The sequence below is a fragment of the Erpetoichthys calabaricus genome, chromosome 4 (genome assembly GCF_900747795.2).
Source record: "Erpetoichthys calabaricus chromosome 4, fErpCal1.3, whole genome shotgun sequence".
Lineage (NCBI taxonomy): Eukaryota > Metazoa > Chordata > Cladistia > Polypteriformes > Polypteridae > Erpetoichthys > Erpetoichthys calabaricus.
In genome coordinates, this window is record NC_041397.2 from 40,492,362 (window position 1) to 40,517,950 (window position 25,589).

Below are 25,589 nucleotides of genomic sequence, written 5' to 3' on the forward strand. Positions count from 1 at the left end.
ACTGATATTGAGAAAACGGTGGCAGAAAAAGGTGCCAGAAGTAAACGATTGAATGGTGGAGGAGCTAAGAAAGTGAGCGAAGAATTAGATGAACTGGTGTTAACATGGATTATTGAACAAAGACTGGAAGGTGCGCGTGTCTCCAGGAAAATGGTCCGCACGAAAGCGAAGAGGATTTTTGATACGGAGATTGATGATGCTTCAAAAAGAAAAGAAAAGTTCGTAGCCAGTGCTAGCTGGCTTGAAAAATTTATGAAACGCCATCATTTATCGCTCCGTTGGAAGACCTCGCTGGCGCAGAAGGATCCAGAACAAGTTATTGACAAGCTTGTCTCTTTTTGATGTGGGTTGCCAATCAGTGAACTGCAGATGAAGTTAAGGACGGCGAAATCATTGGAATGGACGAGACATCTGCTTGGTTCGACATGCCTGGTTCTACAACAGTTGAACCAACTGGCAATAGGAGTGTTACAATAAAAACTTCTGGTCACGAGAAATCTCATTTCACTGTCACATTGGCAGCGAAAGCAGGTGGCACAAAATTGATACCGTTTATTGTATTTCGGGGCGCAAAGCAAGAAGTGGCAAGACTACAGGATGTCCAAGAAGCTGTGGTAGTGACCTCAACAAACGGATGGATGAATCAGGAATTAACAATAATGTGGTTGCAGAAAGTTTGCGGTGTTTTCTGTTTCCGGAAGAGACTTCTTGTCTGGGACACTTACCGCTGTCACATCAGTGAGGAAACGAAACAAGAACTGAAGAAATATAAAATGTCAACGGCGGTTATCCCTGGTGGTTGCACCATGTACGTCCAGCCTGCTGATGTTGTTTGGAACAAGCCCCTCAAAGACAAACTTCGAGAGTTGTATGATAATTGGATGGCAGGGGAAGAAGATAAGGGGTTTACAGCTGGCAGAAATTTGAAAGCGCCGGCACTACGTTTGTTAGTAACGTGGATAATATCAGCTTGGCAAGAAATCACTCCAGAAATGATAAGAAAATCCTTCAAGGATTGTGGAATCATCAATGCACGCGATGGATCTGAGGACGATCTTATCCACTGCTTTAAGGAGGGCCAGCCATGCCATGCTGGGAGTGCGAAACTGATTACTGCACGACAACAAGCAATGGGAGTACCTGTATTGCCATCACAAGAAGAGGAAGATGAAGAAGAATTCGCAAATAACGAAGCAATCATTACCGATTCAGATGACGATCTTCAAATAACGAAGCAATCATTACCGATTCAGACGACGATCTTCAAATAACGAAGCAATCATTACCGATTCAGACGACGAGTAGATGGCAAGTACTGTACTTTATTGTATCTTATCCAATCTCATGTCGTAATGTATACGTATATGCGTGAGTTTGGAGCTTATTGCATTTCCTTACGTTCCGCAGAGGACTTGTCGGGCTGATGAGCGCTTTCGTGCGAAATTTGGACTGTTGCTGGCCAGTGCTGGTGGAATCATTGGCAAGAAAGTTCAGTAGACGTCTACCGTACCTGTTTTTCATGCTTACAGTAATACCGTATACTGCTTTAATAATACCGTACTGCTGTACTGATAATTTCATTAAATCCTGAAATGTTCATCCGGTGTTGTTGCCTACATTTTGTGGCCGTAAATACGGTACCATACCGTATTTTACTGCCAAATGAACACCGTTTACCTATCACCATTCCGTCTGCGAGGCGAATAATAGCCGGTCTCCAACAACCGCCGGTCTCTTTTAAATGCCGGGCCGTCCAAATAATTTTTTGAATAGACGCCGGGGCTACTATTGGAAGATATACGGTATATCGCTATAGCTGAGCATCCAAATAACAGTTGAAACAATGAAAGCGTGGTGTTCAATGCCAAAGAAATTCAAATTACAGGCTAGTGCTAGCACGATCATGTGCACAGTTTTTTTTCTAGTTTTACACTGATTTGCATTACCATTTGTAGCAATCAAGTCAGAGAGAATTGGAAAGCAAAGCTGTCAGCCATCCCCATTCTGTTTAATAGCAATTACCCTTCCTGTGTTGCTTTTGTTGGAAAAGATGTACTGTAAAACTGTAGATTAAAATGAACTCATCAGACCTGGCCTTGTGTGATTATCAGTTGTTCCATAATCTGAAGGCTATGTTTATGGGGAATGCTATGCTTATGATGAATATGCACTTTGTGAATGTTATATGAATGTAGTAGTGTTCTCAGGGATTATTTTAGAAAAATAAAAATTGTTAGGCTTTACTAATTTATTGTGTTTATAAGCCAGGGTGTTTTGATCACCCCTTGTATATTTTGGAATGATGTTTATTGAAAATTGTGCATTATACTATTAATCATCATTATTCCATTTAGGATAGCTGTCTGTGTAGAGTGTCACAATCTCCCTGTGTTTGCAAAAAGGTTGTTCACCTTTTACAACCCCAAATCAAAAAAGTGGGCACAGCATGGAAAATGCAAATACATTTATAAAAGCAGTGATTCTGAAATGTACTTTTATTTCACTGCAGACAGTATGGACCCAAGACACTTCATTTTTTGTCTCGTCAACTTCATTTCATTTGTTAATATATATCAATTTGTGCATTTCATTCCTGCAACACATTAAAAAAAAGTTGGGATGGGGGAAAATTGGGGCCAGTAATGAGGGAAAATAATTAAATAATGTGATTTCAAACAGATACATGAGGAAATTAAAGAAATCAAAGAAAGATTGGAAGGGATTTGCATATTTCTCTCTGTCTACAGTGAATAATATAATTAAACAATTCAAGGAATCTGGAAGAATTTCAGTGCGTAATGGGCAAGGGCACAAGCTTAAGGTGAACACCTGTTTTCTCCGATCCATCATACGAGACTGCATCAAGAACCACCACTCATCAATAGCTGATATAACTCCATGGGCAAGGGATTACTTTGGCAAACCTTTGTCAAACACTACAAAACTTTACTGTCCAAAAAAGAAGCCTTTTGTTAACCACGTCCAGAAGTGGCGTCAACTTCTCTGGGCTCAGAGGCATCATTGATGGACCATCGCACAGTGGAAAACAGGTATTGTGATCAGACGAATCAGTATTTCAGATTTTTTGGAAGCAATGGACACCATGTGCTCTGGACCATAGATGAAAAAGACTATCCAAAATGTTATCAGCAACAAGTCCAAAAGCCAGGGTCTGTCATGGTATGGGGTTGTGTCAATGCCCTTGGCAAAATCTGTGATGGCAACATTAAAGCAGAAAAGTATGTTGAGATTTCGTAGCAACATATGCTGTCTTCAAGACGACATCTTTTCCAGGGACGTCCATGCATTTTTCAACAAGACAATGCAAAACCACATTCTGCACACGTTATAAAGGCATGGCTGTGGAAGAAGGTACGGGTACTGGACTGGCCTGTCTACTGGCCTGACCTACTCTCAATTGACAATGTGTGGAGAATTGTGAAGCGAAAATGCAATAACATTGACCCCGTACTGTTGCACACCTTAAGACTTGTTTACAGCAAGAATGGGACAAAATAACATCTGAAACGCTAAGTTCCTTGGTATCCTTAGTGCCAAAACATTTAAGTTTTGTGAGAAGGAATGGAGATGTTACAAAGTGGTGAATGCTTTCCCATCCCAACTTTTCTTGGAATGTGTTGCAGGCCTGAAGTGCAGGAATGGATGTATATTAACAAATGAAATGAAGTTGACCAGACAAAACATGAAATACCTGGGGTTCATGCTGTCTTGCAATGAAGTAAAAGTCAAAGTAAATTTAAGAATCACTGCGTTTTATTTATTTGTATTTTCCAAATAGTCCAGACTTTTTCTGATTTGTGGTTGAATTTTGTTTTTCCTCTCACATATTAAAAATGTGTGCTTTAGATTATTGGATAATTCTGGATGCATCTTGTGTTTTTGTGTATAAACAGTCCCTACGATGTATATTTGCCCAATATTGGCTTTTAATTTTCACCCTTGTTGCTTGGATAGGATGTGCCCCGTTACCCATTATTATTATTAAAGACATAGCGTCTGCCAATATTTGGCATGCATGATTACTTTTGGAATAAAATGAGAGGATATACTGGAAATTCCAGTATTTTCACACAAATATGAAACGTAGGTTTGTTGATGTCATGTTTGCTGATAGCACAAAATGTTCTAGATCAAACCAGTTAATAAGTTGATAGTGGTTCAATGGAGTTCTATAAAACATAGAATGTTAGAATTACTGTTAATTGACTTCTTGGAACATATGGAATGCTGTTGCGGCTTCTAAAAGATCTCTGTGTTCTGAATTGAAGTCTGTTTTGATTCTAAATTTAGGCATCATTTTCATTGTAGAAATGACTTTACACATCAGATAACAACATCATTGAATGCTAGACAGTGACACTTTATTTTCATCACATTATCTAATGTCATTTCTTCTCAAACCCATTTCATCCACTTCAGTGTCACAAGGGATTTATTTTCATTAATTAGTTTAAAATCATGGACATATTTGGAACTATTGATAACCTTAAACCCACCGAATCCAATTCGGGTCACACACAGCTTATGTCTGTTCTGGCAGTATCAGGCACAATGCAGGGGAAAACCTTGTCATTGCATCAGTCCCTTTCTGTGTCCACTCACTTGCACTTGCATAGGGTCAATTTGAAGTCAAGAGTCACCCTAATTAGTACATTGTTTTGGGGGAATGGAAGGAAACCCAATGAACTTGTGGTGAGAATATATAAACTTTACCTGTACAATGACCCAGCACAGGATTTAAACCAAGGGCACTACCTATTGAGCCACTGTGCCTCTGTTTAACATACACATGTCATAGAGAAATAACAAAATTGGAACATGCATTTGGAAATCTACTGTATCAAAAAGGAAAAATGATACAACTTTATGGAGACCCAGTTAATTACGACTTATCAATAAGAAATATCGGAGATAAGGTTTTTATATATATCCTGTAACCTTTTTTTAATTTTTTTTTTTTTTTGTATAAATATGTTTTATCTAACTGCCTTACCTAAACCTTTCTTATTTCTATTTGTCTGTTTTATTTCATTCTGTCTGTTACCTATTATTAGATGCAACTGAGAAGGCAAATTTCATGTTTTCCTGTGTAAACATGACTAAATAAAGAAACCTAACCTAATTAGGACAGTATATCATATAAGCAACCTTTCATTTTTACAGTTTTTTTTAATTTACCAGTGATCCTATGATAGTTATAATAATAATAATTTGCTTTACAAACAGTAGTAGTAGTATAATCATGTATACAGAGTACAATCAAATTATTACTTGCATGTCTAACCTAACATCATCCTTATAGCTTAACACTGTCCAGGTGGCTATGTGAAAAAAATTAAAGAAATAAATAGTTTCTCTGTACTACAAGGCAGTTTACAATAAACTTAATCATTTTTTCCCCTTAAGTGATTCATTACAAATAATTTTAGAGCTATTTGTCTGACCTCATTAAATTATTTTAAATATCATGTTTTGCTCCTGGAATTACTGAAAGCTGTTTTGACAAATCTGCAACCTTTTAAACTCATAAATACAAGAAGAAGATAAGATAAAATTGATCTTGTGATTTTTACAATAGACCATCTATCCTCCAGTAATATGATCTGGCCTAGTAATTTTATTTACCTTTAACTTATCAAAAATGTTTTACTTTGATCAAGAAACGTGTCCTTATTAGTATTTTTCTTCTGCTATCTAAATATGAATTAGTGGAGGAAGATTTGATTATCGTCTTATGACTGCTGTTGACATTTTCAGGCAGAATTCCTTCTCACATAAATGCTTTTAAATGAGTTTATCATTCATAATTTCACTTTGTATTGTATTGCACTTTATTTTTTGCTTAATCATCATAGATCTTTTGACCCACTTCCTGTTATTAGGATATAATTTAATGTATTTAATTGGCATATTTTTACAAAATGCAACATATCGAACTTTCTGATGTTGTTTATAACTAACTATGCCTGTTTGTTAAATATGTCTCCAATCTATGAAGTCAAATTATCAGTGAAGGTCCTGTACAGATTTATCACTGTTTAATTTCTCTCTTGCATACTTTCCATCTTTCAAGACTGTCTTATATATTGGGAGGGACGGTACATACATTATTGTTGGCTAGTGCCTTTTTTTTTGTTTTTTTTAACGCCGTGGGTTTGCATGTTCCATTTATTGATCTGTAGCCTATATCAAGAAAGTCATGTCTCTGTCAATGCCATATTACAGGCTTGCAAGTGACTTGGGAATAAACATTTGCTGTGTTCCATTAGAACTGCATGTTTGTTAGGAGATTTAAGAGAAAGTCTATTCAGCAGTTCCTTGCTTTCTCCTTTTATTGGAATCCCTGGCTCAGCTGAATTTACATTACATGTTTATATATTATTTACATGCTGTTTAGAATTCAGCAAAACAGTTACAATTATTACAAATATCAAGTCCATAATACCCAGTATTGTGTGAAAAGGCAGTTGCATGTTTCATTTAGAGGCCCACATCCAGCATAAATTAGTCACGCATTCATATCCCTGATTGAATTCACAGAAAATTGTCTGATTCTGATTCACCTTTCCAACACAAGGTGCTATTTTATTTGTAGATGTCACATGACCAAGCTACTTTAGGATAATACTGAAGTTCATTGAAAAGATGTTTGTGCAGAACCAAATTAAAAATCTAATTCTAAAAACATTTTTTTTACATGCATCCATTTTTTTCATCACATGAATCCCAAGGCATATTTGCATCTTTGAGTTTTTTTTTTTCTTTTATCTTTACTTCTACCCTGTTAAATTTCCAAGTCAAACTTATCTTGCTTATCCATTCCGTGACAGTGCAACATGGAAAACAAACATGAAAATTCAGGTCATCTAAGCTTTGTGAGTGTCATCATCCAAAAAAACAGGAAAAGTGAAGCTTTTTGTGTTTAATTAAAATGCATCATGTTGTGAAAGAATGAGTCTCAACACACGAAAAAGGTTTGGGGCAGCCACCCTTATATTGTCCCTGGCTGCAAGTGGGTATTCAAATGAACATAGAAGTGCTCTCTTTGCGTTCCAACTAATTTGGTTTTGAAAAGATGGCGGCTTTATAAGTGGAAACCAGAAATGATGTTGATCTGGGTGCCGTAAACCGGAAGTGACATCAATCTGCCTGTTGGAACTGAAAGTGACATCAGTTTGGGTGCCGGAAGTGACGTTGTTGATGTTGAATGAGGCAGGTTTTCTCATATTTAGCCAGCAGAGATAACAGAGGTAGGTTTAGTGCACCCCGCCACCTCCTGGCCTGGCAGGTAATTACCTCCACTTGGTCCACTCAGCTCCCTCCTAATCGCACATGTATGACAGTGTTTAACACTCTATAATATGACAGAACTGCTACAACAAATGCAAATTTTGCATGATTAAGAAAATCATGTTTTAATTAAAACAAATGCTACTTGATGCAGGTGCACTATTGAGATGAGTTTTTCTAGTAGACTGTCTATTGTTAACCCATGACTGCACTAGGAAAAGAAAGACACTACAATGCAGAATAATATGTTTTACACGACACACAGCAGGTGGTCTTATTATCTGAGTAAATACCTGAAATACTGCTTTTTGGATCTGTAAACCCGTGAGGCTTTCTGGACCCTGACAGTAGCCTGTAATTTACTTTTATTTTTATTTATTTTTTTTTTTCAATTAAGATCAGTACTTACAAAGGCTAAGGTACCAGAATAGGTGTAGATGAAAATTAAATGACATGAAAAATGATCAGCTTGCAGGACATCTCATGCCATCAATATATAACGACAACATAATTTATTTATATAGCACATTTTCATACAAATAATGTAGCTCAAAGTGCTTTACAAAGAGAAAAAAAGACAAAATAAGAATTAAAATAAGAGAACACTAATTAACATAGAATAAAGATAAGGTCCAATGGCCAGGGAGGACAGAAAAACAAAAAAGAACTCCAGATGGCTAGATAAAAAATAAAATCTGCAGGGGTTATTGGCCATGAGACTGCCCAGGCCCCTCTAGACCTTCTGTAACCAACAACTAACAATAGTCCAGAAATTCAGTTTGGTGTTTATAAAAGTAAATATAGCCACAACAAATCAGTCTCTCTGTTATAAAAAAAAAAAAAATCTTGGGTCGAAACGTGATTTTCTTGGAGACACTTTGACATCCCGTGAGACAAAAGGACAGCTGCTGTACAAGCTTTTAAATGTTCGAAGCGCTGCGCGACATGCAGATCACACAGCACAGCACAAGCAGCAGCAGCAAGCAAGCTGATCGAGCATAGAGGAGGTAAAAAAAAAATGTATCTGTTTTCCATTGTATCACCATTAAAGAGGGGGTTTCAGAGGAGCGACCGCATCTCCTTAGCGTGCTTTCAGCTCCCCTCTTCACAACGCGAGAGGCAGAGACGCGAAGTGGCTGCTGCCGCATAGCGCGCCCCCAGGGGGGCGGGGAACAGTGTGGGCAAGCACGGGGCAAAGCTCCCTAGTCTTTAGTTAAATATGGGTTTAAGTTAAAATAGGATTATAAAACAGTTTTCATCTACAGTGAATGCCTTTTTTTTTTTTTTCTTTTCAGTTTCCTCACTTTCCATGTTGTACTTATTTCTCACATGTGCCCTTCTTGTACTTTTAAAGCATTCGGCTATCTTAAAATATTTAAAATAGCCGATTTCACTGTTATGATGACGATATACAGATTTATTTACACACAGGGCTTACAAAACATTAACGTCCTCCTGCATTGGTTGCCTGTTTGGTTTACATCAAACACTGGTTATCTGAAAACTTTCTCAGACTAAATAGTGATAAAACTGAGGCTTTAATTATTGCATCTCCAGGCACTTTAAAGAAAATAGACAATTCCTTAGTAAATTTCACTGATCAGATTTTGAAGAATTCCTTATAACATACATGATGTGAAAGACAACTAAGTACTTTTCCCTGAGAAAACGTAATCTGCAAAGGAATGTAGACCACTATGAAACTGTTGAAACATGTGGACAATTAGTAATGATCTGTTAATAGCGCACATCCAGCAGAAGCAACAAACTACTTTTTTAAATTCCCAAATCTCTCTCTGAGCTGTCTGCTTCACGTAAACCATATAAATGATCTAATGAATTCAGGATAACCATATGCAAAAGTCTAGATTCACACCTTTGTATAAGTAGATTGTTCCCTTATTATGCCTAGTCTTTGCTGGATTAGACTGAAGCTTCTCTGTGACCCTGCCCTGTGGGTTAGGAAATGGATGGATGGATATTACCATTTTACTAAGAGTTGGTTCCACTTACTAAGGCAAGAACACAAGTAAATCGGACATGTTCAACTGAGCTTGAGTTTAGACTATGCTATTTGTGTTGGTGGTGAAGATATAACTAAAATGTGTGCCATTCCCACAGTGATCTGCCTTCTTGAAAGTATAAACTACCAAATCCAAACATTGGTTGCATGAACAGCTCATTATTTGTCTTTATTTGTTTTTAATGTGCAACCTAACAACCCAAAAACATCTATACTGTATTCAGTCCAGTAATGTCTCACTAGTTTCACTAAATCTGTTTATGAAATATCCATACATACATACAAAATATGACATAATTCTACCCATTTTACTGTACAGTTAAGGTGGGGACAATATTGAGGGCCTTGGTCACTACATCACAGACTATTAACTTCTGTGTCAACCAAGTGGTACGCACAAAGACATTTCATTGCTTTCCAACCAACAAGCCCTGGATTGCTATGGATCTAAATTGTCTCCTGAATGAGAAAAGGAGAGCATGCATATCTAGTGACAAAGGCTCTGAAGGACATACAGCATGTGCTAAAAAAAAAGCTGAGTGAAGGAAAGTAAGTATACAAAGCTAAAACAGAAAAACTCACTCAGAATAGCATGAAGGATGTCTGGAATAGACTATAGAGTATAATTACTAGACTCAAGCCATCCAGGGCTCAGGTTCTAGAAGGGGATGTGAACAAAACTAATGCCCTGAACCAGTTTTTAATAGATTTTTCCTCCCACTGCCACCTTGTTTCAATGGCCAGATTCCCCACACCATTCCTACTACATCAACAACTCCTACCACATCAACTGGAACGGCCAGTTACAAGTTACCCTCTGACCATCCATGTGGACTGTCCACAACTGAAGACCAAATAAGGAGACAACTGAGGAATCTACACATAGGACAAACTGGGGGACCAGGTGCTGATCAGCTTTGTGGTGTCCTTTGTCACCTGTTCAGTCTGTTCCTAAGGCTTCAAAAAGTGCCACTGTTATGGAAAACATCCTGCATTGTTCCTGTTCCCAAGAAGACAGGTGTGTCTTCATCTAATGACTACAGACCAGAGGTACTTGAATCTCACATCATGAAGATCTTTAAGAGACTGTTCCTTGTGATAAACCTCCTGGACCCACTGCATCTTATCGGACAAAGATTGGATTTTATATCTGCTCCACAAGGCTTATTCTCACCTGGACAAAGGTGGAAGCACTGTGAGAATTGTGTTTTTTGATTTCTCCAGCACCTTCAGTACCATCCAGCCATCCCTGGTAAGAAGTAAACGTAATAGATATCCAGATGGAAGAGCCTATGGTGGTGTCCTGGACAATGGACTATCTCTCGGACAGAATGCAGCTTGTGAGACTCAAGGACTGTGTTTCTGAGATGGATGTGAGCAACACTGGAGCACGACAAAGAACAATCCTGTCTCCATTTCTCCTCACTCTGTACACCTCCAACTACAAATATAACGCCAAGTCATATTGTCCACTTATGAGGTGTATTGATAAGAGGAATGAGACAAGAGTATAGGAGTCAGGTGGAGAAGTTATTGTTTGGTGCAGAAAGATTGTTTGCATCTTAACATCAGCAGAATCAATAAACTGATTATTGACTTTCACCATATCAAAGATTCATCTCCGGTCACTATTCAAGGAGTGGATGTAGAGGTAGTGCACTGCTACAAGTAGTTTGGAGTCCACATTAATGATAGGTTGGACTGGTCTCGGAACACAGAGGAATTATATAAGAAAGGTCACAGCTGGCTCTTTTTTTTCTCTCTCTCTCTTAAGAGATTGCATTCCTTTAATTTGGGAAGAGATATCCTTCACATCTTCTATAAATCTGATGACCAGTGTGATTTTTCTATGCTGTGGTATGCTGGGCTAGAACATGACTTCAAGAGAGACCTGATGAATCAACAGGCTAATTAAAAGGGAAAGCTCAGTTTTAGGACATACTCTGAACCCCTAGAGGTACTAGTGAAGGAAAGAGCTAAAATAAAGCTGAGTGCCATTATGAACAATACCGCACATCTTGTCTCTCTGACAGCAAAATTACTCAGCAGAAGTGTGTCAAGAAACGTGACGGGGCTCCTTTATACCAGCTACAATACATCTGCATAATGTCTCACTATATGACTGTCAAATCCAATCTTATGATTCTGGTGGATTCTGGCGTGTGTTCAGACCAAAGTGTGTATGTATATATATATATATATATATATATATATATATATATATATATATATATTTACAAAGACAAATCCCCCCCGCCTTATTTTTTAACAGTTCTAATGATGTGCTTGATAGTGAGAATAAATATTTATATTCTTCGTATGTTTTTTCTTTATGTTTTTCATATGTTTTGTAACCTTCAATTATCTGTATTTTAAGGCCATAGTCTGCTTTTTAAAAGATACACATACTTGTTAAGAGTAGCACCACATTCTGATAGGTTAGAAAATTCAGAGTACTTATTTATCTCTTGAGTTGTCTTCAATTTTGAGGTCTTAAAACATATTTATATATTGAACTTGCAGTGGGCTGAAATATTTCTGCAAATCATGTCACTCTTTTAGTTTTCCCAAGTTCAGCAAATAAATAAAAAATGTGCATTAAAACTGCAGAAATATGTCATGTTTAAGTTAATATTCTGTACAAGTAGTAAACTTGCATACAACTGTACCCATACCAAGTTAAAAATGCAGCTCTAGCATACAAGTCTCGATTTCAATCCTAAAATGATTTTCATCCAAAATATACATTGCATCCGGAAAGTGTTCACAGCGCATCACTTTTTCCACATTTTGTTATGTTACAGCCTTATTCCAAAATGGATTAAATTCATTTTTTTCCTCAGAATTCTACACACAACACCCCACAATGACAACGTGAAAAAAGTTTACTTGAGGTTTTTGCAAATTTATTAAAAATAAAAAAATTGAGAAAGCACATGTATATAAGTATTCACAGCCTTTGCCATGAAGCTCAAAATTGAGCTCAGGTGCATCCTGTATCCCCTGATCATCCTTGAGATGTTTCTGCAGCTTAATTGGAGTCCACCTGTGGTACATTCAGTTGATTGGACATGATTTGGAAAGGCACAAACCTGTCTATATAAGGTCCCACAGTTGACAGTTCATGTCAGAGCACAAACCAAGCATGAAGTCAAAGGAATTGTCTGTAGACCTCCGAGACAGGATTGTCTCGAGGCACAAATCTGGGGAAGGTTACAGAAAAATTTCTGCTGCTTTGAAGGTCCCAATGAGCACAGTGGCCTCCATCATCCGTAAGTGAAAGAAGTTTGAAACCATCAGGACTCTTCCTAGAGCTGGCCGGCCATCTAAACTGAGCGATCGGGGGAGAAGGGCCTTAGTCAGGGAGGTGACCAAGAACCCGATGGTCACTCTGTCAGAGCTCCAGAGGTCCTCTGTGGAGAGAGGAGAACCTTCCAGAAGGACAACCATCTCTGCAGCAATCCATCAATCGGGCCTGTATGGTAGAGTGGCCAGACGGAAGCCACTCCGTAGTAAAAGGCACACGGCAGCCCGCCTGGAGTTTGCCAAAAGGCACCTGAAGGACTTTCAGACCATGAGAGAGAAAATTCTCTGGTCTGATGAGACAAAGATTGAAGTCTTTGGTGTGAATGCCAGGCGTCACGATTGGAGGAAACCAGGCACCGCTCATCACCAGGCCAATACCATCCCTACAGTGAAGCATGGTGGTGGCAGCATCATGCTGTGGGGATGTTTTTCAGCGGCAGGAACTGGGAGACTAGTCAGGATAAAGGGAAAGATGACTGCAGCAATGTACAGAGACATCCTGGATGAAAACCTGCTGCAGAGCGCTCTTGACCTCATACTGGGGCGACGCTTCATCTTTCAGCAGGACAACGACCCTAAGCACACAGCCAAGATATCAAAGGAGTGGCTTCAGGACAACTCTGTGAATGTCGTTGAGTGGCCCAGCCAGAGCCCCGACTTGAATCCGATTGAACATCTTTGGAGAGATCTTAAAATGGCTGTGCATCGACGCTTCCCATCCAACCTGATGGAACTTGAGAGGTGCTGTAAAGAGGAATGGGCGAAACTGGCCAAGGATAGGTGTGCCAAGCTTGTGGCATCATTTTCAAAAAGACTTGAGGCTGTAATTGCTGCCAAAGGTGCATTGACAAAGTATTGAGCAAAGGCTGTGAATACTTATGTACATGTGATTTCTCAGTTTTTTTATTTTTAATAAATTTGCAAAAACCTCAAGTAAACGTTTTTCACGTTGTCATTATGGGGTGTTGTGTGTAGAATTCTGAGAAAAAAAATTAATTTAAACCATTTTGGAATAAGGCTGTAACATAACAAAATGTGGAAAAAGTGATGCGCTGTGAATACTTTCCGGATGCACTGTACTGCACCTTTCTTTTTCTATGAAAGTACAGAGTTTTGCATGTAGCCTGTGTTTGGTTATTAATTTTAAAACTGCTAATAAAGCAGCTATGGTTAAGTTTATTTCTGCTTTTCACATTCAAGGGAACGTACTTTTACTATTAATTTAAAGGGCTGCTTTAGGAGATTATTAGAAAAACTTTTTTTTTTTTTTTTAAATAGAACTAAATTAACACTACCAGAAGCAGCTATTCATGCACCACATTTGTAAGTAACATAGGGGGATGTTTAAAGTGAATGCTATATATAGTCTGTTATTTTCAAAAAGTGGGTAAAATACCATTAAAAGCTTTTAAAGGGAAAGTAATGTTTATGACAATAATAATATTATTTCATTATGCCTTTAAAGTCCTGTTGCTGTTTTTACTGACCCAAAGATTTTTTTTTTTTTTTAAAGGATGGAGCATGCACGAATGCACGCCAAACACCGTGGACATGAGGCAATGCATGCAGAGATGGTTCTCATCCTGATAGTCACCTTGGTAATTGCTCAACTCCTGCTTGTGCAATGGAAACAGAGGCACCCAAAGTCCTACAACGTAAGCTGATATTGGAGATTTGCTTGATTGCACTTCAACAATGCAGTTTCAAAGTGTAATCGGTAGGTGGTGCTGTGGGCTTACTCCTCTGAGTTCACAAATCTGCCACAACTCATTCTCTTTTTCATTTTTTTTTTTTTTTTGCTGTAAATTCTTAGAAGACAAAGATCCCCAAGAATGGTATTTTTAGAGAGAATATTTATTGAATACACAGAAATTCTCTTGTTGTTACAACATGATAAAAGGAGTAAATGCCTGTTTTAGCAAATGAATGATAAGGATGAATTTAAAATATTGGAAGTCAAATTGAAATGTCAAATTGAAATACTGAGCTTATCTTAAAATAGAGCCAAATGGCAAAAATAGATTGTCAGTATGCACCTCATCAAACTTTTATGACATAGTCTTTGATAAGAAAAATTCAAACACATTGTTCTCTGCAGAATACTCCAAAGACTTTGTATGTCTGTTGCAGTTATAAGCAGGGCTGTGGAGTTGGAGTCGGAGACAATTTTGGGTACCTGGAGTCAGAGTCGGCAAAATTCTACCGACTCCAACTCCTAATAAATTAAAATTGTACTTAAAAAAAAAAAAAAAAAAAAAAAAAAAAAAAAAAAGTACAGCAAGTTCAAATGTCCCATTTCACAAACAATAGTCATAATTAAGTATTTCTCTGATGTAAGAATAAAGCCCAGTGCATAGTTGTGTTACTACTAGTGTGAAGTTCAAATGAGCTATTATTCAACCTGACATTCACATATTGTAATTTGGATTATGGTACATTACAAAAAGTGTTTTCATTTTATTTCAGATTTAATGTATTTAACAAGTTCATTGAATTGTAAACAAGTGTAATGATGTAGGTGTAGATGTGTGCTATGGCCTGATGAGTGTTCAGGAGTTCTGTTTGCACTCTCCACATATGCTCCCACCCAGGGCTGAACTTTAGCATAACTTTGCACACCACCTGTTCTAGAAGATTTTTAAATTAAAAAGGAACAGATTATATGTATTGTGACAGATAATGCTTCTAATATGTTAAGCACAATTACGAAAATGAATAAAGTAGATGGAGAAAGTAACAAACAGATATTAGAGGAAGACAGTTCTGCAAGTTTTGGAGAAAGTGAAACCAAAGAGAATAGTGAAATTTTGGATAACATTGCTGAAGAAGCATCTAAGCTTACTACTATTCAACATATGCATTGTGCTGTTCGTACTCTGCAACTTGCAATAAGCGATGGATTGAAAGATTGACATGCAGCTACTCTAATTGGCAAATTTTGGCAGGTAACTATTGCAGCCAGGGCCCCTAAAACAGATGCCATTTTTAAAAGACATGCAGGAAAAGGAGCCATTTTGGATCAAACAACATGCTGGGAAGCACTTATTTGATGGTAAAGCATTTGCTTGAACTAAAAGTCTTTCTTGAAGAACTGGACAATGAAAATGTTTTATTAACTGAAAGACAGTGGACATAAGTAAAAGAACTGGAAAGTCTACTTTCTTACCCTTTTACTGTCAACCAAGAGGTTACAATATGAAGATTTAACACCCGGTAAATTTTTCTTGGAATGCAAGAGTTTGATATATTGCCTGAACAAAAGTGGAGGGTTAATATAGCTGATAGCGTCGTATCTTCAATGAAGAAAAGAGAGAGTCCCTTACTGGATAATCAAATCTTGTTAGCTGCTATTTATGTTAATCAAATGAGCTGAATTTTGTTGAGCAGTGACCAGATTACTAATGGAAAAAAGACACTCTATGATGTAGCAGTTGGCACGAAGGGATTACTACTACCTGAAACACCACCACTGGATGAAGCTATAAGCACTGGTAACTCAGGATCATCCTCTTCAAATGAAGAATTAGACTTTGATTCCTTCTTGGACAAAATGGAAGTTTCAAAAGCAAACAGACGTCACCTATGCGTGAAAGATAAATGACCAGTAAATGTCCAAATAAAGAGATTTCAGCAGGAGTTTTTTTTAAGAATTAAAAGAAGTTGAAAAGTATGATCACTCATCAAAACTGACTGTAGAAGAAGCCATCCTTGTTGATCCAGAGATTATTAGTGATGTGGCTAGAACTGTAACTGCAATGCCACCCACCCAAGTCAGTGTTGAAAGACTATTTTCAGCTTTAAAAATAATCAAGTCAGATTTAAGAACTTCTATGAAAGAGTATCTGGCAGAAGCAACTCTACTCTACAACTGTATTTCAAGTTTAATATATAAACTGTTTTAGGTTTTCCAGCTTTTTTGTTTATTGTTCATGTAGTTAAGCTTTGTTTTTGTTTTAAATCTACCAAAGAATGTGATTTATATTTTTTGAACTGGTAACGTTCCTGATTTTTATGCATGCTACTACTTTATAGCCACTTGATAAAAACAATAAATAAAACCTTATTGTTATAATTTTTTTGTCTTTTGTTTAACTGGCCAATACGGTAGAGAGTCAGCTTCCTAGCCAGTAGTTATGTGGTTAAATGATGTGTATGTTTCCTTCCTTCAATCAACATGGAAAATATTATCATATTAAATAGAGGATTCAGAGTCGGAATTACCAGAAACTTTTATCTACCAACTCCACAGCCCTGGTTATAAGAAAAACAAAAGTAAAGACAGAACACCTGCTCATTCAGATTACTTCAGTTAAGTTGTATGTGGAGAAACATTTGTTTCAGTCACAAAAACTTTTCACGGAGTGTATAGGTCTCTGTTATGTGGCATGTATGAAACTTACACCCATTGATCATGCTATTTCTTCTACTCTTTTCAAAAACTGGAATTGCTTAACCCATTTATACTTTTAAATAATTCTGTCACTTTAATTAGTCCAATTGTTACTTGTGTTTTTATTAGACAGACAGCATGTCCTGAATGTTGTTTATACTTCTTGAGCATTTTCATAATTTATTTGCATACAGTTTGGCATTTTAATGTGTTGAATTAGATTTTTTTTTTTTTTTTTGTTATTAAGCACTAGAAGTTTTGTTTTTTTTCAGCATATCACGTTGTTGTCATGATATATTTGTTGCCTTCCAGTTGAGTACCATAACTGGCTTTCTTTGGTAAATGATGTGAACATCTACAAATTGAACTTAATCTGCCAGGTTTGCTTGATTGGTGGTGAAAACCACTGTCAGATCAAATCTGCTATTTGAATATAATTTAAATTTATTTTTAAAAGATGTTGTTCGAAGGCAAAAGCTGAGATTTGGTTGTCAAAGAATGGTGGTTTGTTGTGGCATGTTACTCCAGATGTGCTGATCTGTTTTTGTGTTTCACTTCCACAATCAGCCTTTTTGTAATTTTGAATGGTTAGCGTGTTATCTTAATTAATGAAACGTACAGCCAGACCCCTTCACAATGTAGTATTTTTTTTCCTGTCCCTCAGCTCTGCACAATGTTGTACAAGTCAACTCAGAATAGTTTTTCTAAGCATCTGATTCTGTAATGCTAAGACTCTCATTAAAGCAAATGAAAATAACTCATAATTCTGATTTTCCTTTTATTACAAAGGTTTAAAACCCCAACTTTAAAAAGCCTCGTCACCCAGCATGCCTTGTTCCACAATTAGTCTCCATCATATGTGGCATGTTATTGGACTGGAACAATGAGCTCTGTGATCTTAGCCTTGTTATAGGTGGCTTGACAGAGGGGGAGTTTTGGAGGGTGGGGTATGGGAAGAGAAAGGAAAGTGAGGATGTCATTTTTTTTTTTATTATGTCTTTTTACGTGAAATATCGGATTATACTTCATTATAGCTAAGCATTGACAAACAGAAAGACAAAAACCTTTGTGGACCTACAGTCATTTAGAATAAGCAAGTTAAATTTTTGTTCACCTCTGCCAACAAGCTAGACAAGCACACCCAAGTTACAATAAGTTGTTATAGAGGCTGATGATGAATGGAAACTCATCTTCGCTTGAAAATAAATGGAATTGATAATCCATTGTTAATGCAGCCAAATCATAATTCATCTTGGTGTATCCTTCATACAAATTATTTGCTATTTGGTACATTGTGTTGATCCCTGAGACCTTTTCCACAATTTTTTAGATCCCTTCATCTTTTTTTACTTCACCAATTAGCATCTACTGTCAGAGGTGCAAAGAGGAATTTTTTTTCATTCGTAACCTTATCAGACAGTTTAATACTTTTGTCTTTTCCACAAAAAAATGCTGGTAACCTTCAGTTGTGAAAAAAATGTGAATTTTCTGGCAATTTTCTGATCCTTAGCCTTTGTACTATAAGAACATGGGCATTTTATACATGTTTGATAAAGTATGTAGTGTGTAAGTATATATTCTTGAAAGTAAAAATTCGTATATCCTTCTTTTTATGTATTTTAATTTCATAAATTACCTGACAGCTTATTAGGATATTTGTCTTAATATTTTGTTTTTTTTTTAATTGATAATATGGTGATGAAGTATGGTGTCTGTGCTTCTTAAAGGGATTGATATTTTTGTTGTTTTAATGGAGAAAAAATGCATTTCCAAATTAACTTACAATATTGTATATTGTTCTTAAAAAACGGCAACCTTGAAACAAAAGGGTCTTATGTACAAGCTCATGTTATCTGTATTTCGAAGCTTCTTCTACATAATCTAAATATTACATTTATTTAAGGTGTTAATTTGTGTGTGTTTCTTTAAGTAATACCATATTGCAAAGACAGAAATTAAAAAAAAAATATTTACCATTTAACATAACTAATTTGTTTTTTTTTTTCCCCACAGCTAATCACCCTTTTCCAGATGTGGGTGGTACCACTCTATTTTACAACAAAGCTGCACTGGTGGAGGTTCCTGGTGACATGGTTCCTATTTTCCCTAATTACTGCTTTTGTAACCTTCAGGGCAACACGGAAGCCCCTGGAATGTACCACACCAAGGTAAGCCAGGTGCCACAGTAACTCTGAGGATAGTTTTACAAAGCAGAATGGAGCAATTGCATTTCTGAGGTTGAAGAATTACAATGGCATAAGAAAGAGGGTCACATATATCAAAATAACTGAGAAAAATTATGAAAAAGAATACTGCAGACATAATTAATATGGGAGAAGAAGCATGGCAGAAGTTCACACACTGAATTGTGTTGAAATACTATGGCTAGGAGTTATCTGAAAGTGAGCCCGGTCACAAAAACAAGTTTGTGATCTCCTAGTTTTTAGTATTTACTACCAAAAGAGACATGTCAAAAATTACCATAATCATAAAAAATTATGATATAAGCTCCTTCTGCATTTTACATCCAGTATGTGTGGTGTTGTTGTTTTGTGGTCAGCTTTGGCTCTCAAACGTCCCTCAGTCATTTTCCCATCCCTCTTCTTTGCTGAACACCTGTGTATGACAAGTAATTCACTGCTATGCCTCACTAATTTCACTAAATATATTAAACCCAGTTTCTAAGAATAAGATAATCAAATGTGTCTGCAATGTACGTAAATTGAATGTACATTAGATTCGCAATGCCTTGAGAAAACATTCATAGAGTGCTGTATATACTGAGTAATATGAATAACATAAACTTTTAGCTTTTTTACATGAATTGGCAGCTGTAAACCATCTCAGTATTCCACAAATGCAATATTTTGCCTTTAGGTGTGCAAATTTTGATAGCATTTCATAATTGGCACTTGACCCTCTTTGATCAATTAATAACTGTTAATCATTAAAAAAATAAACCTCCTACCTAATAATGCAAAGTAATATAAGGATCAGTTTTCCAGCAAAAATTTGATTAATGTATTAAGATTTGTTAATGTAAAGTGAAAACATGTCACAAGCTGTCTTTTTAGATTAGTAAAAAGCGCTTTATGCATTTTTGTTTAAGAGTAGAAGCATATTGATTCAGTATTCAGCATAAACTAGTCCATAGGATTAGTACAACTGCTTTAAAATGGTTTTTAATAATGGGTTTGGCCCCTGGCCCAGTTTGTAATGTATGCTCTTTTAAAGTGCCTGGTTCCTTATTTGTTTTGTTTTGGTCCTGCCCTCCTGCCACATTTTTGTGGACCTCCATTTCTACTTCTCTTTCACTTGTATTGAATGTCTTTATACCTCATTCTCCCCAGCTTTTTTGTTTCTTGATTTTTCTTTATACTTCCTTTCTTCCTTTAATAAGAAATTGACTTCAGTGAGGTCCTTAGCTGCTAAGATCCTTCTGACATCTTGCTGGAAAAAGCAAGACCAATGTGTGGTAGATTCCTGGAGAAACTTATTTTACAACTTACTTCTTTTATAACTTTCAGAAGTTCTTATTCAATTTGCTTGTCCATCCACTATATCATATTTAGATAAAGGAGTTGCAGTTATGGAAAATACCTTACTTTGTTGTAATTGGGATGTTCCATGTGTGTGGCTAGCACTCCCCGCATACATTTCTGAATGGAGTGGGGTAGGATGAGGACTTTACTTTCTTTTTGATATTGAACTTTTCTAATCTGGTTGCCCCTTTTCTCTTTTGTCTTGAAAAATAATACAATTATTAATTAATTATTAATTTTTTTTAAATGAAAAGATTAGGAGCATATTGATGTGCTTAGGAGTCAGTCTCACACACACTGCCCGTTATGATAGCATTGACATTCCAGGCATCCGGAAGTAGGCACTCACCATAGCAAAGAGACATGATAAATTCTGCCAGTCATCAAATTTTTTCCTTGCTAGATTTGTTGTTATGATTGATTGCTTTAATCCAGTTTCACATGTAATGGACTTGTTTTGTATGTGGTAGTGCTTTTGTGTATTAATACTGTATTAGACAGTTTGCATTAAAGTTTGTCACCCTTTCATTCATAATGAAACCATTTAGTACACTTCATTTTGCTGTAGGTATCTATTCTTATTCTTGATGTAAAATGGTATAACGAGTAGCTGTATCATTGTGGAATTCCTAGCGTGACCCTAGTCTCACCTTCAGACTCTTTATTACATAGACTTGAACAAAATGTACCAAATCCCCAGTAGAGCCCTTATGTTGACAATTGACATCATTTTGCAAACAAAAACAAGCAGGAGAAGAGGTTTACATTTTTTATTCCTAAATTATAGATTAACATTCTCTAATTTAAGGTTTCTAATGTGCCCAAAACAGAAACAAAATAATGAGTGTGGCAATCTATATCAATTACATCCTGGATGAGTAGCAGTTCATCTTGTTAGAGGTCTAGGCATCCAGTATGCCTGAATAACCAGATGGCTCTTTATGCTTAGTAGGCTGAGGTCTCTGATCTGGTATTGTCTCTGGAGATTGACTGGTAGAGAGATACTGGGCTTTTCTATAGGTTGTGAATTTATATTGGTCTTATGCTTCCTTGTTGTACCTCTTGGACTAATGGGACATCATAGTGTAGGGCCAGCTTCTCCGATTCAGGCTTAATACCCAGTGACCAGTACTATTTAGACATGACTCAGCTGTTCACCGTAGGCACTGGGCTTGATCAAACTCTGCCTTTGTCCCTGTGTGCTTGATTTGTGATTTGTGTTGGTTCTGCTAACAAGACTTTCATTTATTGAAAACGTTGGTGGTGAGTAGAGGAAATGTATCCAGTTAGGTTTAATTTTAGGTTGTAAACTGTTAAATCTTTGTTTATTTCAGATAAATAAATTACAGAAGAAGTTAAATAATATGACAATAGTAAAACACGGGGACCCACAGTCCTACACTAAAATGCAAGTAAAAACAAAGTTAAAGATAAATAGCTGTTGATACTTATTATGTTTTCTAAGTAGTTACTTCTTTCAGTTTCTCTAGAAATTATAATGTATTTTGTTACTCCTAGTGGCTCATCTAGAACAAGTGGGACTGTCCTGTTTTGGCAACACATTCTTTTGTTTTCAGCATAAAAATATAGCTTGACATTAATCACATTGCTGATGTAACTTTGCTAAGTAGTGGTCTTCAAAGAAATATTGATATAAGCATTGCTTTCAAATGGTTGGAAGTTTTGAGTATTTCATGATATTATCAATTTTCACAGTCCATTTTTGTCTGTTGAGTTTTCTCTGTCCTGGACTTTGACTTAAATGCTTATGAACTACTAGCCGACCTGCGGCATAGTATACACCACATAATCATTTATTGATGGGTGAACACTTCCTGAAAGACACAGTTGTCCAAATGGGATGGGTTTGAGGATACGACTGTGAGTGAATGAAAAGATGGAACTCTGGAGAGAGCAACATACAGTTGTCCGTGACTGAAAATTGGTTTTGGCAGATACAGGCATATCTTTTTGAAAGTTTGGCCCTGTGTCTTATTAATTGTCATTGCAAAGGCTAATCTAACAGGAAATTGTCTGCATGTAAAAGGCAAATTTGAATCTGATGGGGTCAGGGAAATCTGGGGAATAAGGACAGTTTGTGAGGTAGCAGCTGCGATAGTTTTACACTCCAGTACATTGCGGTGAATGCTGGTAACAGTCAGTCTAGTGCCATTACAGAGACTTCTTGCTGGCATGAGGTTTCTGAGAAGCATGACGACTGAACCAATTTTAATTTTGAGTTTATGCGGAGGCATGCCAGTGGAAGTAACACTACTAAGAAATTCTTCGGGGAATGAAGGACGTTCTTGGAAGTGAATGGTGATAGTAGCTTGAAGTATTTGGGACATCGCCACAATTTCTGCCTCGCCACCATAAACTCTGGAAGTATTCATGTAGTCAGCGTATTGTTGAGCAGACTGTATGACTATGTTTCCGTGACTAAGAACAACGGACAGCACGTCGCCGAAGTTATCGCAATGTTAGCAAACAAAGGTTACAGCCATGTTGCGAAGTTCGAGAGCAACAGTTTCGTCGATGACATTTTTCCAGAAATATCCGACTGATAGAAAGAAACAGTTACCTGATGCAGGAATTTGTATAACCTTGAAAGAAGAGTTGTTTCCCTGAAATACATGCGAAGCGGTGGCCATGTTAGGAAAATTAACAGTCAACGTTCAGAGGTGCATGTGGACTGTAGCACAGAGCAAAGCGACTCAGGATGTATTTTGTGAGGAGTTGGGGGTGGGCACATGAGCAGGCAGTGTGCATGCCTCGAGAGCAACGGTGGATGCGGAAGGAGGGTTACAGTTGGCGGGTGGGGCTCTGTCGTGCGTATCCCATGACATGGGAGGAGGGTTAGAGTTGGCGGACGGGGCTCTGTCGTGTGTACCCCATGCGCACTGCCGCTCATGCCTCGAGAGTGAGGGTAGACGCAGGAGGAGGGTTAGAGTTGGCGGGTGGATGTGTTTGGTGAGGAGTTGGGGGCGGGCACATGAGCTGGCAATGCGCATGTCTCGACAGCGAGGGTGGGCGCGGGAGGATAGTTAGAGTTGGTGGGCGGGGCTCTGTCGTGCGTGTGTGCATACCCCATGGTCGGGCGACTTGGTCTTTTATATATATATAGATTTTGTGTGTCTGCTGCTCAGTTGCTTTGTATTAAGGATTATTTCTTGCTCTAGCATCTTGTCTTTTCTTCTTGTGCTTCGTCACTTCATCTCCTTCTGCAATTTGGTTGATGCTCAGCAGAGATCATTGCTGTTCTTTTTCTTTCTTTGATTATGGTGGTTGTCACTCGGTTTTTTGATCACTTTGCTGTAAACACACATCCACAGGTCATTTTGCCGTCCTATATTTACGTTTTATAAACCCAATGATCAATAAGCTCCGTGCTTACACTTGATTATGAATTCTGAATTTGTATGTCCTTGGGGGGATTATCTAGAGATTGGTTTATGAGGACTGTGCTTTCCATGACCTAAAAGGTTTGAGTGTCCAGAACATATCAAGCCATATTGATAATTACTTCTTACTTGTCTATGCTTTTCACCATCTTGCCTTCTTATTCTTTCTCATTCTTTCACTTAATCATCTTCTGAGATTTACTTGGTGCTTAACAGATGTTGCTGCTCTTTTTATTTTTTTTTTTCAATCATTGAATTCAAATTTGTCCTTTAATGACATTTTTGCAGACAATTATCAAAAATACTAGATATTACAAATATACTGCAAACAAACATTAACAACACAATGTTTCAGAAAACAAATACAAATTAACTCAGTTAATTTCACTTCATTCCTATGTACAGTGGAACCTCGGTTTGCGAGTATAATTCGTTCCAGAAACATGCTCGCAGTCCAAAGCACTCGTGTATCAAAGCGAATTTCCCCATAAGAAATAATGGAAACTCAGATGATTCGTTCCACAACCCAAAACTATTCATATAAAAATTGATTAATACAAAATATAAACTAAAAATACATAAAACAAATTAACCTGCACTTTACCTTTGAAAAGAATTATGGCTGGTATGAGTGAGTTTCTAAACTCTTGTGGGATTCCAACCAACGGAACGACACGTGGATGAACGCCCCAAAGCAATCGCAGTCTCCCTGCGCTGTAGCAGTTCGCCGTAAAGACGAATCCGAAAATATCGCGGACATGCTATAAGTGCCCGCTATCAATGGGTGATACAAGGAACATTATAATTGCGCAGGGCATAGTATTACGTGTCCACGACCCTGCCTGACTGCTGTGTCTGTGTATAGGAGAGTGGCAGATCCTGTTACAATAAATAACCGTGCTGTTGCTGTTTCAAATTGAATAAAGCTGGTGTTGCCAAATTACTGAGACTCAGCTTCGTGTTTTGGGGTGCAAGATGGGTACTCGCACGTCACAGCACACACACACAGTCACAGTGCTGTAGTAAACAGTATACACTCGTACGGATGTTGACTATATGAGTGAGGCACGCCAACTCAGACGGAGAATAGGAGATGATTGCCCACAATCCCGCAGCGAGAGAGGGAGTGAAGAACCATCAGCTCAGTTGTGATCACATGACACTCAGCAGACAAAGTGTATACATACTACTCGTATTGCAAGACCTCTCTCATTTATCAAGTCAAAATTTATTAAAAATTTTAGCTCGTCTTGCAAAACACTCGTTAACCAAGTTACTCGCAAACCGAGGTTCCACTGTATATTGTAATGCCAGTTACAGTAGCCTAAATAATATTATTGTATGTCTCTCCACATGGTCCACATGTCTCAAAGTAAGGCTAAGGTTACAACGCAGCAAGGCAGGTTAATTTACCAACACATACTTAACTTATTCATGTAATCAGTATAGTTAATGGATTTAAACTCTTACTATAAATTAATTCAACAACAGTTTCATCAATTAGTTACATCTGTAATTACCTCATCAAGTCAAAAAGTTTGTTGATTGACCCCACCAGTGAGGGAAATTAGTAGATCATCTTGTTTAACTCTTGTCAGATTTAATACCTTTCACTC

The 25,589-nt window shown here is 37.3% G+C and overlaps 1 protein-coding gene across 1 annotated transcript in view; it reads left to right on the plus strand.

The window, feature by feature from the left end:
- Positions 1-25,589, plus strand: part of rnf121 (ring finger protein 121) — a 73,020-nt gene that overhangs the window by 14,042 nt on the left and 33,389 nt on the right. Inside the window, exons 3-4 of the mRNA XM_051926555.1 lie at positions 14,154-14,295; positions 19,044-19,198. Of these exons, the coding sequence (XP_051782515.1) occupies positions 14,154-14,295; positions 19,044-19,198 (297 nt within the window). The remainder of the gene's footprint in view (positions 1-14,153; positions 14,296-19,043; positions 19,199-25,589) is intronic.